The 21,272-nt window shown below is 43.0% G+C and overlaps 1 protein-coding gene across 1 annotated transcript in view; it reads right to left on the reverse strand.

The window, feature by feature from the left end:
* LOC144828230 (connector enhancer of kinase suppressor of ras 2-like) overlaps window positions 1-21,272 on the reverse strand; it is a 2,060,726-nt gene that overhangs the window by 767,615 nt on the left and 1,271,839 nt on the right. Inside the window, exon 13 of the mRNA XM_078686315.1 lies at window positions 10,926-10,939. Coding sequence (XP_078542441.1) covers window positions 10,926-10,939 — 14 coding nt within the window. The remainder of the gene's footprint in view (window positions 1-10,925; window positions 10,940-21,272) is intronic.

Here is a 21,272-nt window from a genome sequence, read left to right on the forward strand (position 1 = left end):
GGCACAGAGGCCATTGGGGCCGACGCTGCGGCGGTACCTTCGCTTGTACCTGGGGGTGGCGCGTGCTGCGCCAAGGGTCGAGAAGGGGCATATGGAGGGGGCATGTAGATGATAGGGGGACCTAACAGAAGGTCCTCATTGGCTTGTCGTTTCGAGGGTAAATCAGGGTAGAGCATGGAGGGGGTTCTAACCGGACACTGGCTTGGCGTTTCCCTTTCTAGTTTCTGTTTAGCTTTCTCTCTTTCCTCTATCTCCTTTTTTAGCTTCTGAGCAGCTAGGTGGGCTGCTTTTTGCAGCTCTTTTTCCAACCTACTCTCAGTTTTCTTTTTACGCTGTTCAGTTTCTTTTCGCCACATGCCGAAGCTATCAAGCATAGTAGGTGTTGTCTTGTTTTTACCTAGGGCAGTTTCTAGCGTTTTTATTTTGTCATCATCGAAGGATCCTATCAGGGGCCATTGACTTTCTTGACCTTGTTTTGTATATTTATGCCATAGTTTACTATAGGCAATAGCGGTCAATCCATGCTTCATGAACATGTCCTTATTAGGGGTGCCTTCCAGTGGGGCTGGATGGTCCATCTCTAATAAGCGGTCCGGGCTAAACAGGCTACCAATCAATGGGGAGAAGACAGACATGACGGCTCGTAACGAGGGACTAAAAAGTCAGCACTGCCTATCTTATCACTAGGTGCAAAGACTAGACAGAATATTTCTATTCTACGTTGTTTGCAGGCAGTGAATACCTCATGGATCACAATAACCAAAGACCAACAAATAACAATGGGGAGAATGAGTAGGTCCGCAAAGATCTGCGTTACCTACCTTTTTCACTATCTGCAAAAAGGGTGGTCTCTTCCCTGTTTGCAGACAGGGAATCTCCAGGAAACAATAATTTTGCGAACAACAGTTCAGTTTCAAGCAATTATAGGGTGAGGGAGAAAAAAATAAGCACGGCTGCTACCCTACCTATCCTCCACTGCTTGCAAAGAGAGAGACCTTTGTTTCTCCGTTTGCAGACAGTGAATCCCTCATGGATCAAGATAACAAAAGACCGACAAATAGCAATGGGGAGAGTGAGTAGGTCCGCAAAGATTTGCGTTACCTACCTTTTTCACTATCTGCAAAAAGGGTGGTCTCTTCCCTGTTTGCAGACAGGGAATCTCCAGGAAACAATAGTTTGTGAACAACAGCTCAGTTTCAGGTGACTATTGAGTGGGGGAGAAAAATAAGCACGGTTGTCTGCCCTACCTATCCTCCACTGCTTGCAAAGAGAGAGCCTGTTGTTTCTCCGTTTGTAGACAGTGAATCTCCAATTAAACAAAAAGAGCAATACTAGTATTTAACAATCAAGCAATTTTTTTCGCAATTTGTCGTGGTAACACGACCTTACCCGGACCGCATGGACAGTTTCCTGACTTCCGAATCCAGCGCCCGATCGTCCTCTCTTCTTCGTTATCCTCGCGGCACTCCTGATGGTTCCCAGTCAGGACCGTAGATCACTCGAGAGAGGTCTGTTCGGAACCAGTGAAGTTCGGATGATCGGCTGTCAGACGAGGGTCTATCGGACAGACGCGTTCCTGATCGTTGCAGTCGTTCACTTTGTCGTCAGGACCTCTCCCACTGGATCCATGGGTCGCTGATGGGCCCCACGTTGGGCGCCAATTGTGGAAAAGTACAAACTGGGGGGGCACTACCAACCAGAATATAAGATCCTTAATTATTGCCCGGCGATGTCGCCTCTTGAACCCACAAAGAAGTTAAACTATTGAAGAGGCAGGCGCTGGAGACTGGAAGGCAGGAAACAAGGTTTTTATTTTGCTCCGGAGGAGAACACAACGAAAACGGACAGAAGGTATCGTTCTGAGGTGCTCTAACTGCATCCCGGAGGCCTGGCCTCTTATACACGAGTTTATCTCTTTATTACATGTAACACATTCTCGTTGATACTTTGATGTACGGAAAGACATCCTCAGAATCCCCCCTTCCCAGCCCGTTCCCATGCAAGGCTACAGTGGAAGTCCCCGCCCCGTTCACAACAGGTGATGATCATCGCGCAGCTGGGTATTCCGCCGATTCACGGAGGGTGCGGGTTTCGATCGGATCTCGTGGGATGGGGGGCTTTGATCATCTCGGGGGTCCTTTGAGGAGGGAAGCTTCCTATTGTATGGGGAGGGGCAAGAGAATGGTATCGGCAGAGCTAGGTGTCGGCCTGGGAACGGGGAAGACAGACGGGCACACGGGGAAAAGGGGTTTGCATCAAAAGGGCCGGAGGTCATGACGGGGAAGCAGGGAGATGTCGCGCTGGGAACAGGATGAGAGCCTGGGGCAGAGCAGTGCCGAAGAGGGGTTTATGACTCAAGGCAGGTGCAAGCAGGGGGGGGGGGGTTGCCAGCGAAGTTAGGAGAGAGAGAGAGAGACGCGCTGGCTCTCGGCGAGAGCGGGGAAGCCATGGTGTCCAAAATGGCGGCTGTTTTACGCGCACAAAAGGTTTAAGGAGAGCAAGAGGGCGCCGATAATGTTGACGGTTTTCAGCCTAACTTTTAACACCACCTTCCCCCAGCCCCATCAATCCCTCACTCACATTTACCATGGGTTTAGAGAGCGTTAATCCCAATGGAACAGGGAATAACTTGTGGAATTCCTACCAGTAAAACTGGGCCCCCCACTCTGTGGCACTAAACTGTCAGGGTGCTGCCAGTACTCCCCTACTCGTAATGAGAGCCTAACCTGGTACTAGACGTATAGAAGAGGGAACATTTACAAATATACAGCCCTCAAAACTGATTCCACTCTACACTTGCAAGGAAGGGCTCACATTATTTGAAGTTCAAATTTCCTTCCTTAATACTATTATTTCATTGAATAAAGATGGAAAATTGTGAAGGCTAGGCCATACCTTCTTGCGCCATGTTTTGTGCCAATCACCTTGCAGCGAACTTCGACTTTAATGTTGCCTTAAATCAAATTAAACCTGGGTCTAACCATTAAAAATGCCAACATTGCGATTCTAGCTCCTTATAATGACAACATCGAGTCAAAGGCACTTACTTATACTTTTTGCCTGTTCTTTAAAGCAGAGCTTACATTTGATACACCCACTTCCCATTAGACCAGTATATATATATATATATATATACATATGAGAAATCAGTTAATGATGAACGCTGAACGTTGCCATTGAGGAGGCGAAACTAGTTATAATTTGGCAAAGGTTGTTGACATGTTAGTATCCTGAGTTCCTTCTTCAAAGTCTATTAAACCTCATTAGAACATTGGAATGTTGGGAGCTCCATTGAAAACAATGGAGTGCTCCAGGCTTATAATGGCTGGTATAAGCCTGGAGCTCCAACATTCCAATGTTTCTTTGTTCACAGCTCTGGCTGTGAACAAAGGCTTTAAGGACCCTGAGGGGATTCCAATCCCCTCACGCTCCCATAAGGCTTTGTTCTTTTTTGTTAGAACATTCTGCCCTCTAGTGGCAGAATGTTCTAATAGCCTTATAGCCCTTCGTAGTCGGGCTATACCGGCTATTAAAGTCCCTCTCCCTTGTTAAAGGCCCTCGCCTTCGGCTCGGGGCCTTTAACGCTGGAGAGGGCCTTTAATAGCCGGTATAGCCCTCTACGGCGGGCTATAAGGCTATAATAATGTGTTGAACCTGCCATCACGATGATCAGACAACGGCACCCTTCCTAGCTGTTCAAGGTTTGAGAGTAATTGAATGGAGAAAGACCCTATTCAAATAAAACAATAACTAGAAGCTTTGTGATATTAGTACGTCCGAATCATAATAATATAATTTTAAAAAGCTACAATGCTTATGTCCACAGAATATGGGCTAGTCTCGCAACTAATTCACTCAGTCAGTTTTGTCTACAAAGTTGGCACTTACGTTCGTAAGTGTTCTGCTACTGACAGATTTCCCACATATGTAAGTAGCAACTACAAAAGTAGCTGTGGTCCCTCCAAGGCATATCTAAGACATTGATCAGGAAAATGCAATAAAACATGCACACAGTTTTAACTATGCGGGGATCCAAAAATATTTGCAACGCCTATATTACCCTTATATTTACTTCCACGTGTCCCCCTGAATGATATGGGTGTGAGTGATGGAGTAGATATAATCAGATGCACCAATCAAGACCTTAATAAGGGTATTACATTCCCATCAACTGAAAGGGGTCCCTGCTCCCTGGGACCCTGTGGTGTGAAGCAGGGCCTGCTTTAGCGCTGGTGGCGACCAGTGCGACAATAATGTTTGACGCCCTCCCCCCATGATGTCCTTCTCAGATTCCATCACTTCCACTGGGGAAAAGTACATCTTGTGGCCCCTCTCTCACATATATTTAATCTTTTTTAAAGTACGGTTTAATCTAACCAAACTAGCCCATTTATCAACATTATGAATAGATGATAAAAGACTGGAGAGAAAAAACCTAACGCCCTAACCTATTTTATGCAGTTTGCAGGCAGCTCTTTGATGACCGTTCTTAACAGTCACGGTTGTGTCTTATGAACTGTGGTAACAGAAGGATCTCTGTGACAAAAGCGGTAATCCCCTCAACTATTCACATAAAATAAGGTTCTGTGATCTGCTCGTGATGTGTTCTTTGCAGCAGGCATTTTAACCCTCTGTGCTACTCTATGGAGAGTTAAAATTGCAACTGGACTAAACTCCACCTTTTTCTCTTGCAGGAACATTAACCACAAGAGTCGTCTTCATATTTTTTTGGGTGCCTGAAAACTGGATGTACAAGAAACTCTGCAGCAGGTGTTTTTGAATCAAAAGTTATTGCTAAACACAGTGACCCCCCAGGAGTCAGCACCCTCTCCCCAGGTCAGCGCCTATTGCGGCCACACCAGCAGGACCGAGGTGGCCGTAGCGGGCATCAGGCTTTTCCTGGTGGGCCGGAGGATTGGGGCTATTGTTCTGGCCTTGGGGACCCGTTTTCTTTGTCGCTGCGGGACGGTTTTGCAGCAGTGCTGCAATATCGGCCCCCGGCAACAAAAGCAGGAGCAGTGCTTTTTACTAGCACCCCTCCCCCCGCCCCCTCTCTTAGGGGCGGTCGAGCAGCAATCTGCCAGGACTGCTTGCCGTTCCCAGCTATGAGCCCCAGTAGCAACACCCTAAAGCCGGCCCTGCTGTGAAGTAGGGAGCGTGGTTCCAGATCCGAGCTGTAAAATATGGAGTGTCCACCAACGCAGGAATTCACATTGTGTAATAATTAAGAGCCTGTTTAACATGCCTATTGCTGTTTCGTTTAGATTTCATGTCACTGAAATGTGGTAGAAGGTATAGTAAGAGGAGTCCCTCACTCTGATTGAAATAGGCCCTATTTATCTTCAAAATTTTAAATTTTTGCATGACTATTAAACTAAGAAAAGGGCAATGAAAACAACTTTTCATGAAAATAATATTATTAACTCTATACATTTAGAGATTTACGAATTCTTTGGGAACTAGTTTAGTCTGCAGCAACAGTTTACAAGGACAATCTCTAGTGAACTTGGTCAAACACCTTTTCGTAGCAGAATAATTCTTTTGTAACGTAAAATTGTGACATGTGCAACTGTGCTGTATGTAGATAGTGCGGTACTGTCAGTCGGCTCAGATTTCCAATGGAAGATAAAAAAAAACCGGAAAGGCTAATCTCTCACAAACAGACGCCAGAGCCAGTGAGATCTCAGCTGTGCCTACAGCAGCACCATGGGGTCTGCAAGCTGCAATTAGTTAAGGCTGGTTCAGCGAGAGTATATCATATTTCTCATACGGGCAAGATGAAAATCAAATGAAAATAACTATATCAAAAATGTAACGTTATGAATAAATCTAGGTACACTTAATACGTGACTATGCACTCTTACATGGGGCTGTAAGCTATAACTTTTAATTGCCTTCATCAGACTTTGTTTACTTTAATATCTGACTCAAAAAGCAGGGTTGTATGGCAGAATATCGATCGCAAAAATATTATGCTAGGAAAATATAATCTCAAAAGAACTAAAAATGTTTCCCTAAAATAAAGAGACACAATGGTGATGGACCTGAACTTGTATGAACGCACCTCAAAAGGGAAAGAAAATGCCCAGGGAAACTTTGTCTCAAAACAAGTTTATATTTATGTAAATCAGATGAATATACACACAAACAGTGCTACAAATTTGGTTAAGTAGGTGCTCCAAGTGACATCGCAGTGCTAGTGAAATATGCATTAGACAATTAAAGAAAAGGCACGATATTGACTATCCACAGAAATAGTTCAGGAAGAAAGTCTGAAAATAATATGACTCTAGGAACTGAAATTCTGTGCAATCAATATTTAGTCAATATAGTGAGGACGTCAGCGTTTCAACCCTGTTGTTTGCTTCATTAGAGAGTCATCATCATGACAAGGGGTGGCAACATCATTAAAAAAATAATGCAGACAGAGGAAAGGAATTATGTTTCAGAAAAGGCAGGGAATGTCATTAACCCATTCTGCTGTTAGGGGCTTACCCATTGTCAGTGTCCTAATCTAATGTCTGTCAGGGTCTCTTTATCTTCGGGAACCATTGGCATTTCTTTTGACTTTAGCAACGAAGTTCCCAGGAATATTGGGCAGCCCCTTGTTTTCCTTATATATGAAAATTTAGCCAGAGTATTAGCTACCAAAATATTGTGGAGATTGCATATATGGATAAGCATAGATTTACTACTCAACTCCACATCTACATTTCTTGAAGATTTAGAAGATTTACATTGTTAAGGTACGTCTATATAGTGTTCGTTTTTATAAATCTACACTTATGCTTATCTTCATGGGATTGTTGTAGTGGGTACTCTAGCTACAATATTTTTTAAAAAAAATATTTCAAACTCAATATTCCCGTTGTACATTACTATGACACCCTTCAGGGTGCACATTTGGGCTGGACAGATGCATTCCTACTGTAGAATAGAATAGAACAGAATATAATTGAATAATTATCAGAGCTGACTAGGAATTAAATGACAAAGGTTTTGTATGGCATGTAAGACATTGTTCTTCTAAATGGTGCTACACTATGTGTATGAAAAGGCCAAGGTGTGCTTTTGAGAGAACTTTTAGCATATTCAGGGCTTTATTAGAGATACTAGCAACTTTGCTGCCATTTACCAACCCCCTGATCCTTTTTCTCGCAGGTGCTGACCTAATCCAACACTTAATTGAGTATATTATAATTTTTCAATGCAGAATGCCCCACTTCATTGTGTGTGTGAAGGTGCATTAATGTTTGAAGCACAGAAAACAGTAAGCTGAAAAACACAATTAACATTTTAAAAGGGCGCCTCTAAGTATGTCCATCATTGTGGTGGAAAGTAATTGTGGGGAGCCTTGATAAGACAACCAGATTCATCAAGAGTACCACTGTTATTACACTGGTGACATAACGAAGCAAAAGTGTGCTTTGTGCAAGAAACACAATTGGCTGTATTACATACAATGTACCCTGGCAGCGCAATATATGCATCCTGTTTTTGCATTTGAGGAGGTACTGTAGAACTACAAAGGGGGCCACAGACACTTGCCCAGCCACTTCTGTAATATTGATAGCGCTGGTGCATACGCAGCACTGTCACTGCCAATTGCATACATGGATGCAAACATGACGTAAGAAAGTTCCAAGAGCTATAACCAAAGTGACATGAGGAGTGTGAGGGTAAAACAGAACTTTAGACGAAGGAAGAGATCATAAGAACCTACCATACTGAAGACCCCAAATAGACACACAGAACAGTGCACAGGAACCAGAAACTCTGAGGCCAAAAAGATTCCAGACCAAATTAGTAATACCACAAATCCTGAGAACCTGAACGCATGAAGCAATCCAGAATGACGAATGTCATCTTGGAAAACCTTTTTAATGACTTTCCATCTTCTAAAAAAGGACAATAAGTAAAACAAAAACCTTGGAATCTAGTCAGGAAGAGATGTGAGAATTCCTCGTATCAGACCTAATTATAAGGAAGAACCATGTATTACAACCAGATGCAAGATAAATTTGTTTTCTAAAATAATCAAAAGTATAATAATAATAATTTTTTTTACATAACAATTATTATCTCATATCTGCCAATAATAAGCGTAGTAAATTACAGAAGCTACCATTGAAATTATTGGTATCCATTTTAGAGGTTTGTTGGGGAGTACGTGTGCGTGGCTATTTAAATAATTAAATAAAACCCATGGTGTGTCAGTACGTATTTCAGATCACACTGCAGCTATAGTTATTCCCAACAGTTTGCCAAAGTACCATGTATTATACGAAATATAGAAGTATAGGTAGCTGCCAATAACGAGGAATTCCAAGTTTTGTCATATAAAGGTGCTCTCAATAAAGCTCTGGCTGACCACTCGCCGTTTAGTCAGCCAGATCTAGTAGATATTGAAACAGTAGCTTGTGCCGTGAACGCCTGGCTCCTTAAAGCCATTGATACTTGTCTTCCCTCAGTTCTGAAGAAAAGCTCCACTTATAGATCTCCCGCCCCCTGGTATAATGAGTCCCTTCAAATTGATAAATCCCGATGCAAAAAATTGAAACGGGCTTGGAGAAGGGATTATTCCGCTTCCACTTGCCTCGCCTACAAAACTGAGCTAAAGCATTATCACAAAGCCTGTGCCCAGACTAGGGCAAGCTATGTGAATAAAATGATTTCTGAAGTGGTTAATAAATCTAAAACTTTGTTCAGCGTGGTCAAGGAACTTGCTGGTTCTAGGACTACGGCCACTCTTCCCTCCCTATCTAATTGTAAATGCGACGAGCTCGCACAGTATTTCATCTCCAAGATAGAGACCATACATCAGGACATTGCCGCTCAAGGAGCTAGTAACATCAGTAATATTTCAATTAATCTGCTCCATGACGCTGGTGGGGCTGTTGCCCCCCCCCCCAATACAGTCATCGGTTCCACTACTGTTTTGGCCCGATTTCCTTCCTTCAACCTTCTTGGAGATCCTGAGCAAGGTTAAGTCTGGCTCGCCATTGGATCCGATGCCTGCCTCTATATTACGCTCCTTGGACCTTCCCCAGCTTTCTACCATCTGCACGTTGCTTAATCATTCTTTAATTTCTGCTACTGTCCCAAGCTGCTGGAAGCACGCTATGGTCACCCCACTTTTGAAACAATCCACTGCTGATCCCAATGTTTCCTCTAATTATCGTCCCATCTCTTTATTGCCTATTTTTTCTAAAGTCCTGGAGAGACACATTCACGTACACTTGTCTTAGTATGTTGCGCTTAACAACTTATTGCCCCCTTCTCAGTCCGGCTTCCGCCCGGGATTTTCCACTGAGACTACTCTCTTGGGAGTGACTGAAAATCTACGCTTGCTTCTGGATCGAGGGGAAACGGCTGCACTGATTTTGCTCGATCTCAGTGCGGCATTTGATACCGTATCCCATAACATCCTCATCAGAGCTCTTGCGAACATTGGCATTGGGGGTATAGCCTTGGATTGGCTCTCGTCCTTTTTGAAGGACCTGACTTTTCAAATTTTTTCCCATTCATCCACCTCTAAAATGTATCTTTCCCCACATGGTGTACCCCAGGGTTCTATTTTGAGTCCTCTTTTGTTTAATCTTTATGTTACCCCCTTGGCTCATATTGCTCAAAGATCTGGGCTGAATTTATTTACTTACGCCGACGATTCTCAAATTGTTTTTTCCCTTTCCCATGCTGACCCTACCCTACCATCCTATTTGCAAACAGGACTCAGAGACATAGCTTGTTGGATGAACTGTAACCTGCTTAAATTAAATGGCGGGAAAACTGAGGTCCTGGTATTGGGTAACAAACCAGATCTTTGGAGCCCGAGGCATTGGCCTTCTGCCATGGGTGCCCTGCCGGTTCCGTCCGAACGTGTGCGTAACCTTGGAGTGACCATCGACAAGGGGTTATCCATGAAGGACCAAGCCAACAAGGTAGCAGCCACCTGCTTTACCATCTTGCGGTGGCTTAGGAAAATCTTCTGGCTACTTCCCTCGGACACCCGGAGATCTGTGGTAGACGCCTTGGTGACCTCCAGATTGGACTATGGCAATGTACTCTATCTGGGGTCCACCAAGGCGGTCACTCGCCGCCTCCAATTAGTTCAGAATGCCGCTGCTCGGCTCCTCTGTGGCTGTCGAAAAACGGACCATATCACGGAGCGTCTAAGGGAACTCCATTGGCTCCGCATCGATAGCCGTGTTAAGTTCAAAGCCCTTAGTTATATGCACAAGATTAAGGCGGGTGTAGCTCCCTTCAGTCTCTTGTTAAGAGTTATATTCCTTCTCGTTCTCTCCGCTCTTCTTCTCAACACTTAATTTGTGTTCCCAAGTTTAGGCTGTCCAGAATGGGTGGTAGTGCCTTTTTTATTATAGGACCCAAACTTTGGAACTCCCTCCCTCTAGATATTCGTATGGAGAACAGCCATGCTTGCTTTCGAAGGACAGTGAAGACCTGGCTTTTTAATCAGTAGTTCCCTTGTTTGGTATTAGGTTGTTCTTGGTCAATTAGCGCCGGGAAACCCTTACGGGTAGCTGTCGCGCTCTATAAACGTAATAAATAAATAATAAATAAATAAATAAATGAGAACAAAGTTCAAGTTGCCCAAGTTGCCCATAAGCAGTAAGCGATCCCAAGAAAAATGTGTTTTAAGTTCAAGCAATACCAACAATTTTAAAGTAAAAAAAGATGAACCCAAAACAAAATCCTAAACTAATAAAATGTAATGAGGAAAAAACACCAAGATTATCAGAATTGGATAAGAGGAACAGGAAATATGATTTTTTAAATGTTTTACGGGGATAGCATCTAAAATGGCAAAGTACTATTTAAAACAACTATTTGTGGTTGACTGGGACTAACTGCGATGGACCAGAGTTCGGATAAACGATATGGGCACTCCCAGTCAAAGCATTTACTTCGGACCTTGTGTCTGAAATGAAAGTTAAAATAAATCTTCCAGAAGGGCATGGTTCAAGGCTATTGCCAGCGAGGGTCCTCTCCAGTCAGTTACATTATTTTCAAGCTCCTGCTGAAGTCATTTATTTTGGTGCAAAAACCTCAGAGTGGGACAAGCTGTATTTCAGGGCTGCAAGGATGCTTCAAAGGTCGCATATATTTGCTACCTCACCCAGGACTGGATTTTTACTGTTGTATAGCATTTTAGGACCCTAGTGTAATTTTCCCGATTCATGCCCTTTAAGTATAAAGTACCATATCCTTATATAGACATAGAAATCATAACCATACTAAGACATAGCTCATGCAGTCCTAATACGGCATGGCTACTTTCACTAGTTCCGAAAATTTACAACTATTTCTAGGAAAAACCGCCTTCAGCAGTTAGGGACTTCCCCCTGCTTGAATATTGATTTATCCAAGAACTCATGGAGTTTTCAAACAACTGGGACCCTTTGATGATGTTCTTATGTTCAACCCTACGTCAAACTCGACACCTTCAAGGTATAAATATGCCCACACTTGCCCAAGCAAACACACAGTGGTTTGGAGCAGTTCGACTATCTACTTGCCCGGCGCTACTCGCTGCAGCAAGTGCCGAAGGAAGCCGACCCTCCAGCAGACGCACTGAGAGAGACACTGTCTTTTCTCCTGCCGAGAAATCCAGCTCCAGTGTTTCCAAGCTACCCTTGCGGGTTGTTGGGAAATCGAGTTCTGAGACAGAAAGATACCAGACCTCCTTCATTCTAAACCAAGGTACGGAGCTGATTAGACCCTAAGAGAAATCTTGGATAGATTCTTGGCAAAGAATACTAAAATTAAGCTGCACCTCACTTACTTCTTCTGTCGTACTAGACTTAGGTTAGGTACATAAGGGTAGGCGTATTTTAGAAGCACCAGTTGAGTACTTTTAGTCTTTATTTATTAATGTGTGTATTCTATGTATTTTATGGCTTAGAAACCGTATCATGCTTTTATGGTACTATTTTATAATACTCTTCATACTGTACGCAATGTACTTTGCAACCAGTATTACGATTGTAGCGGTTCATTTCTTCTGTATGAGAAAGAAGACTGTTCAATAAACACTTTTTATTGAAAACGCCCGTCTTTCTATTTCTCTACAACTCTGGTGAAACAAAGCATGCACGAGTGACTGAGTGAAATAACTATCTATTGTTTCTGCGACTCTAGAGATTTACTTCTTATTCTTGAGAAACAAAGTTGTCATGTTTATGCGGTTGTCAGAAACTAATCCCTTCTTGTGAATTCGAGAAAGTTTCTAGTGACCTCTGAGCTAGCTGGCACTCACTATTAAGTCTAATATGTTCGATAGAGACCTAGTCGACTTAAGTCCTACGTCACATCTATAGGATATATTATTCCAATGCGCAGAGCCTATTGGGAATATAGGAACTACACTACATGGCACCCAACGTTTGGTAAAGCACTAATTTAACACTAGATACTAGAGTAACTCAGTCGTGCTTTTCACACAGACTCCTTTTCACGTAAAAACTCCAATAGACGTCTGGAGTGGGTAAGAGGATATAATATCCGCCAATAACTGAGCAGGACGAAAATCCTGTGTATTAGTTCTTGGTTTGTTCAACGTTGAAGGATACAGTGTTCCAAAATATTGTGCACCTTATCTTTTGTTTTCTTGAAACTTGCACTGCAGACCTTCATAAAAATGACGGATAGTGACGAAGAAAGAGCTGCTGCAGCAGCAGCAGCAATTGAACAAAACCTAGACATTACAGGTTTTAATGAAAATGACCCGGATGCTATACCGATCCCGGCAAATGTAAGAAAAATTATTACTTACAAACTTATAAATAATGGAGTATCATCGAGAGGTGGTAAAGTAATCTTTGTTATAGAGGTACATGAATGTCGGCAGACAGAGGTATTCTATTCATGGATTCTGTTTCCTACAGCAAATCCAGTAACACATGAGTTCCACTACTATAAAATAGAGGAACCTCCAGTGGAATACTTTCCTTTCGAGGACATTGAAATTCCATTAACATACCAAGAGCATCAGCTCTGGTTTAAAGGCGCCCTACAACATCAAAATACATTACCAGGCTCGGTCCACTAGGTAGACCAAGAGCAACATGTTAATTAAAATACATAGACAGTTGGTTCAATATGTCATGCGGACTTTAACAGTCCAACCTGCTGTAAGAATTCTGCAGCACATCCCTCACCAGGGAAACACAAACAAAATTACACCACAGACTATACAGTCAGTCATTGGTAAATTGCCCGCAAAACGGGAACAAATTCAAATCTGGTTAGCTCAGAAAATTACTCAAATAGAGGCAGTATTTCCAGATAGTACACCTCATGAAAAACACAGGATTCTAACAATCTGTTTACCAATGGGGATTGCACCACACATGGAGGATTGTGACGATTGGGGTACAGTTTTTGCTTCAATCTACACAAAAACAAATGGTGTCCCGTCTATGGCGTTAATACCAGACCATCTGAGACAGATTCAAAATGAATACGGTCCAGAACCGGCCTCGAATCTGTGTATGAAATTACTGAAAGATTTCAAACAGGCCTCAGCTATCTTGTTAGCTAACATTAAAGGAGAAGCAGCATCTGTGGTGATCCTCCAAAAACTAAAAGAAATAGATGTAACTGAGCAACCATATGAGCTTGCCAGAATTATTGAAAAATCATATAAAGAACTAGGTAGAGATAGTCTGGGTGGGAAACCAGTAAAGCTCCAACTAACTGAAAATCCTGAAAAAGTTTTTATTAAAAAAGAATCTCACCACTCCTAAAAAGAAGTGGGAGAACACTAAACAGACACTTCCTAATGAGAAGCGTTCTCAGTCCAGAGGAAGGTCTCCTCCACAGGAGCCCTCTGAAAAGAGGTACAACCTCAGAAATAGGGATAATTTGAGAAAACCTGATAGATATCAAGATACTGATACACTTTCCTCTCGTACCTTTCAGACTTCCTCGCAGAAATCAGAAAAAAGAGGACGGTCAGAACAAAAGGAAGAGCGCGTGAAGTCCAAAGATGATCAGCACATTCCAAAAAATAAGAAAATCCAATTCACCAAGAAGAAGTTAGCAAGTCTAAAAATCAGACATGCCGAAGATCTTGAGGACACAACTCAAGAATGGGGAGTGGGCCCAGACAATGCTGGACAGCGCAGCAGAAGTTACCATAGCTCGCAAGATCCTGAAGGATCTTCTGGAAACAGTGGACTTGAATGAATGCATTCAAGTTGAAACTGCCGACACCAGGGTTAGTGTACCGCATAAGTTATATCAAGTAACACTCCGGATGGAGGGGGCCATACCCAGGAAAATAAAAGCACTGTTTTGGGAAAAGCTATCTAAGGGTTTTGACATTCTTCTAGCTGAAAAAGACTGGCTACCTGAACTTGTCAGGGAGTGCCCACATGGCGAAGAGATCATTATGCCAGCCTTCTCTAATCATATACCTATTTATAAAAAAATACACCTATGCCAGAAAATGGGCTGTAGCCCAGGCTCCAGCATTATATAAAAATCATGTGGGATGGGATGAGGATTCTCCTCACCACATAATCCAGTTAAAAAATCAACCTACTGTTCGGAGGCAGTATCCAGTAAAGCAGGAAGCTAAAAAACAGGTCAGGGAGATCTTAGATCAACTTGAATACCAAGGGGTGATTGAAACATGCACCTCGTCAATGAATAATCCTTTGTTTCCTGTCTCCAAACCAGACAGTGCCTATCGTCTAGTTTTGGACTACAGACATCCAAACTCTTGTTGCAAAACTTTTGCAGTACAAAATGCACACAGTGCAGCGCTGATGAATAACATCGTTCGCAAAAAATATAAAACTACATTAGATATCTCAAACGGTTTCTCCTGTCAAAACATGGCACCAGAAAGCAGGTATTTGACCGATTTCTCAATAATGGGGACACATTTGCCGTCTCCCCCAGGGATTCAAGAATAGTCCAGGGTTATTTTCAGCCAGGGTAACAGAGTTACTACAAACGTATGATGATGAGGCATTATCTTATGTCGATGACATCTATCTTACAGACGATGATTTTGACGTACACTTGAAAAGAGTGAACACCATAATACTTGGGTTTGCTTCTGAGGGGTACAAATTAAATTTTAAGAAATCCCAAATTGCCCACCTCAACGTCCTATTCTTGGGATACAAACTTTCAAGTGAAGGCAAAAGCCTGGCAGCAAACTTTTTAGAAAAGTGTGCATTGCTCCAACCTCCAAAAACGCTGAAAAACTTAGTCAATTCTAGGTTTCCTGAATTTTGAAAGAACTTACATTCTAAATTACGCAGAAAGGGTTAAACCTCTCTACGAATTGATCAAACCTGATTTCAAACCAACTGATTGGACTTAAAATCACACAGACATTTTGCGTTCAGTGCAAACAGACATGTTAGCAAAAACACAGTTACAAACACGCGACAACGTACGCAATCTTGTAATCCGAATCATCCCAGGGAGATGCGGATTCACATACCTAACCTTTAATGAAGGTGAAAAGGTACCAATAGCTTACAAATCACACTTGCACACACAAGCTGAAATAAAATTCACTTCTACAGAAATTGAGAACGATTTTGTTGGAACCACGGAAGCTTCGAGGGGCACAATGCCACGACGTCACGTTCATAAGCGGTTCGTCAGCTGATGAACCGCACACGAACGTGGCGGTCATCCCGTAATTCAAGCCCCGGTACACTGCACCCGACCGTGGCGGTGCCCCACTGAGTGCCTCCAAATACTGTAAACAAGCTAGGACTTCACAGTGCCTTCCCGCCGCCGATGCTCTGCCCGGACATGGCCTGAATCGACCCCGTTTCTCCTAGGACGCCACGACATTGCGCCCCTCGTAGCTTCCTTGAAGCGGGCACCCACGCTTTCCAAAGCACTCGATTATTTGACAACCCTGTCCTGATGATGATCCAGAGTCACTGGATTGAAAGGCCGTTGACCCTTCAGCGCGACTAAAGGCGCAGCCTCCGTGGTTCCAACGAAATCGTTCTCGATTCTTTTGTCAACCGTACATTTAAGTCTGGAACCACCCCATTCACTGTTTATGATTGCTCACATTTCGCGCCGTTCTCTTTTGCTGATCACTAATTGTCACTTGCATCGCCACTTTCTGTGTCACTTTCACATTCAAGCACCAAGGTCAATTTGGGTTGTTCACGCATTTTAGCGTACAATGCTGTCATAACTGTATGTTTATTTATGTAACTATTTTTTTGCTCTCAAATATCTGATGCTGTATGCACATTCTAAAAATCTACCAAGACTCTCCTGGTTTGTCCTCTCGTGTAAAGTTTTTGACTTACATACCTAACCGTCCTGCTTAACTACACCAGTTGAGATATTGTTGTTTGTTTCACCTACCTACCCTAATCTCAACTCAGTTTATGGGTTACACTCCTGTTGTTTTAGACAAGTTTGTGGCATTTAGGGCATGCAGAACAGTGTGCTTGTGGGATGGGTCAAGAGGGGTATGCATTAGCCTACCATTATCTGTCATTAGTAGGGGAGTTCCTTGTAACTTTTCACATGCCTGTGAACAGGTCAGCAGGCTTATATTGTCCACCTGGTCCTTTTCTATCCCTTGTTTGCAGGGCTAGTAGTGGTTTCTGGTAGAGCGCTACAGTCGCTACATTTGTAGCTGAATAGGGAGGTGCTGCTGTGCTCCATATCCACTTAACACACCAAATTTTAGAAATATGCTGCTGATCTGCTGACAATGATCTCTTACTTCACAATACTTATGAGGATACTAGCAGGAAGTGCAACAACTGAATGATCTCTATGCACCTTGATGTGATTAACATTTAACCAAGCCTTCGCCTGTCCCATTAGACTTCCAGAGGCACTGCTATGTTGGCTTGACTTTTGTCATCCACCCTGTAAGCCTTTTTTAATGTTGTACCATTGGATACCTTATCACTAATATTTCCCTAAATGGGCCCTGCTATCTTTGTGCCTCTGTGTAGTATCAGATATTGATATCACGCAGATCAAGATGTGCATTACAGTGATTTTAGAGGTGCTCTTAACTCTTCTCTGAGTGTGGTGGAGAAGGAGAACAAGCACATGGTTAAGATCTGCAATATGTGGGCTACATTTGTGCTTGCTCAGATGAAGCACGGTATAGATATACTGCAACAAACCGAGATTTTGTGTTTGTGGGTGTGGTGGTATAGTGGGAAAACAGACTTTCCATCTAAAATTTGGAAGGTCCATGTGGTAAACGGGGCTGGCTGTAGTTGGGGTGAAATAAAGTAAAGGAGCAGTTAAGAGTGCGGTTAATATGCACTTTATTTTACATGGCACATGACAAGCTTAACCTATCATCATATTTGCTAGCCTGATGCACTTTGATGATGATAAAGTATACAGAATGTGATGCATAAACTGCTTGAATTAATCTCAGTCCCAGCTAATTACTCAGGGTCGCATTCCAATTCATCATTATTTTACACACCATGCCACCTCAGTTTGGACCCAGCTGTATGCAAACAGTCTTGAACCTGCACCGAAGGGAACACTATCCTGAATTTCACCCTTCAACAAGTACCACGAAGCACACCACTTAGTAGCGACTCTTGTTTTCAGTCATTGCTCCATATCCCAACTCGTCATTGAGTGCAACCATTACGGACTGCTTTATATCTGAAGGGTGGACTTATCATGGTCCCATATTCTTGGCGGAGAAGAGAGCCCTCTAAGGCTATCGTGCAACTGCATAACGTGTGGATACTTTTGAATTGGTTGTTATTTGGGCTCATTTTTAACTTGAAATATTGGATAGATACATAGTATATTTACTTTGGTTTAAACATGGGAATTTTAAGAAGAGTCTTACTCAAGAAATATACAAAACGGATTTGTAATTGTGGACGTGGAGTGAAGCCTTGAGATAGTCCAGGAGGACGGTGGCTGTTGCTTTCTGTCTTAAAGTAATAGAATAAACAATCCAAGTGACCTGATTCAAGAACTGTTGTGGAATTCTTCTAAAGAAAACTCCTGTGATTGGCTGGGATATGGAGCAATGACTGAAAACAAGAGTCATTACTAAGTGATGTGCTTCGGTGTACTTGTTGGACATAGTTTCTAGGCTGGTTTAAAGCCCTAGTGGATTTATACTGTTGTGGGCAGGTATTGCGACACCATGAGAGCACCCCTATAATACATGCTTTGAAGGAAATTGGTAACATAATGACAATATCACTGAATACAGATGTGCAGATCAAATAGCATACCCACAATCTTTGGATAGAACAATTTCACCCTTTTTAGGGGCTCATCAGTTGGGTATAGCTTGGTTCCAGGGACACAGAGTGCACAAGAACACATCTCAGCATACCCTTCCCACTTTGGGCAACACACTAAAGTATACACAAATTTATGGATGAAATGCTTGAATAAATATCAGCCACTGGTAATGAAGTCCAACCGACCTGCAATGCTCTTTGGTTGGATAGACGAGCAGGTTGGTCTCAGTCTCCTCTCAGTTCTCAGAACAACTTTTAGGCAAAAATCCAAAGTTTTTGATTGTGGCTATTTGGGCTCCTTTAACACCACCACATAGGGTCTAGGACTGGAGAGGCACCAATTGGGGGGTTAGGACTCACTCAGGATGGGTCCAGGTGCAGTTCAAGATGGTTGGAGCCTTTTCTGTTCCTGAGGCTCTGATCAGGAGGCCAGCCAACAAGCCCTAGAGTCTCTCTGGTAGTCCTAGGCTCAAGCAGTGGAACAGGGTTCAAGCATCACAGGGCAGGCCCCTGAGCCTCTACGGGTTCAAGGCAAGATTCTGCAGCAAAGCAGTCATTCTAGGTGCAGCAGAGCAGTCCTCTGAAGATCACAGCAGTAGGCCTCTTAGAGTCACTCTACAGGACCAGAAAGCGAACTGAAGAGTGGGCCAGAGGGTCCTATTTTTGTAACTGGTGACTTCTTTGAAGTAGGGAAAGTTTCTAGAGAATTCCCTTGGAAGTGCTTGAAGTTTTTTGCCTCCGCTGCCCTAGCACCAACTTGGCTGCAAGAACAATGTAGTGGTGGCAAGTCATTTGTGTGAAGGGAGGGTGCAATCTATTCAGTTTGAATTTGGACTGTGCCCATCTCTACCCCCCATCTTGCCAGTGATAACCCATCCAGGCACAACTAATCCCTCTATTGTGTGGCTGCCTGTGAGGAATAAACTGTCAACTACCCCAGTCATGTGACCCAGGAACAGGAAGCAGGCACCAAATAGTTAGAGCAAGAATATGATAACTTTCTAAAAGTAAACACAAGGAGATGATGGACAGAGCGCCGAAACTTTTCAGACACTCACCCCCATCACAGATCTGGGTTGAATCCATCATCATTCTTTAGCTCACTTCACCACCCCAGTTCAGACCCAGCCATATGCACATCAGTCTTGACCCTGCTCCTCACAGGAACAGTCCAGCCCGAACTGCCAAGCTAGGTCACCCCTTGACTGGAAACCAGCATCCTGGGACCAGTTTCGGTGTAACATCCCTCATCAGCCAGGCTAACTTGAATCTAGTGGCAAAGTGAGCAAGGGGCCCATGACTAGGCCTACCCTGCCAACTTAGGGAGGAAAAATCAAAACACAAGAAGATGTTTTTCAGAAACTCATTCCCAGTCACAGATCTAGGTTGAATTCATCATTGTTTGCATATGGCTGGGTTTCAACTGGAATGGCATGGGGAACAAAAAAACAATGGATTTTTAGGGCCAGATCTCAGGACTGGGGTGAATGTTTGACATTGATCAGCATTCTGTCCATCAATTGTTCTTTTTGCATTTGTTGCCCCGAGTGGGATAGGTATGCCACTGGAATCAAGCTAGCCTTGCTAGTGAGGGGTTATGCCCCGAAATTGGTCCCAGGATGCTTGTTTCTGGTCCAGGGAGGACCAGGCCTGGGAATTCGGGCTAGACTGTTCCCATTGGGAACAGGGTCAAGACTGACTTACATATGGTTGAGTTTAAACCGGAAGGGCATTGGGAGCAAAGAAAATGATAGATTTAGGCCCAGATCTCTGTACTGGGGTGAATGTTTTACATTGGTCAGCATTCTGTCCATCCATTGTACTTTTTGCAACTTTCTAAAAGTGCCATTTTCAAGATTGTAACTTATAATCTGACTTTAGTATTAAAGAGAGGTTTAAATTACAATTTCTCAGACACCAAACATGAAATGTTTCCTGTTCCCAATCAAACATTAGCACTTATTAACTTTTTTAGCGCAGCGCAAATTCCGCAGCGTTGCAGGAGTTCTATTAGGTGGGCGGGGCCGCGTCGGCCAATGGACATGCGCAGCACTACCGAGGTAGTGCTTGCGATGGCCGTTGGCCGACGCGCACACGCAAGGGGTTAAATGTAATAAGCCAACCCAATGTTATCCGATGGGAGAGGCGAGACGCACAGAAGTGAAAAACAAACTCAAACGTTTTTCACTACCAGGAAATGTAAAAAAAGACATGTCCAACTTTTTCATTACAATGCATCCTGCCCTATGGAATACTTTAGGGCCTACCTTAGGGATGACTTATATATAATACAAGGGGAGTTTAAGGCTTGGCAAGGAGGTTATTTTGCCAATTCTATTTGGCAATTTAAAAAAGCTTTCAATCTGCACTCGCAGACCTTGGACAAGTTTTGTGGGGCTACTTTAGTGGGTGGCACAATAAGTGCAGCAGGACCACTAGTAGCATTTCATTTACGGACCCTGTGCATATAGTATACCATTTTACTAGTGATTTTTAAGCTAATTAAATAATTCAATCAGGGCTAAGCCAATTTTTCAATGTTTTAGGGAGCGAACACAAGCACTTTAGCGCTGGTTCGCAGTGGTAAAGTGAACAGAGTGCCAAGGCCAACAAAAACGAATTAAACAAAATAGGAGGGTGAAAGCAAAAACTTTGGGGGAAGACCACCCTAAGGCTGATAGATCTAACATCTCTCCTCTATTTGAGGCAGATTTGCTACCTTTTTTTGCTCTACAAAGACTTTGGCAGAACTATATATTTTCAACAGCTGTATTTCCATGAGTATGACGATGTGCAAGTTTGCATGTGAAAATTCCACAAGGTAAAACATACTGCATGAGTCACTGATGATGCACGCATGATTTAACCTCGGGAAAATAATTATCTCTGTGGCAAAAACATCTTCTCCTACTCAGACATTAAATAGAGAAATTAAATATAAGGGTGCTTCGAAATTATTGACATCACGAATAGCAACAAATATTCTTTGTAAATGTTCAGTCTGTAGTT

Source organism: Lissotriton helveticus, chromosome 4_1, assembly GCF_964261635.1.
Source record: "Lissotriton helveticus chromosome 4_1, aLisHel1.1, whole genome shotgun sequence".
In the NCBI taxonomy this organism is placed as follows: domain Eukaryota; kingdom Metazoa; phylum Chordata; class Amphibia; order Caudata; family Salamandridae; genus Lissotriton; species Lissotriton helveticus.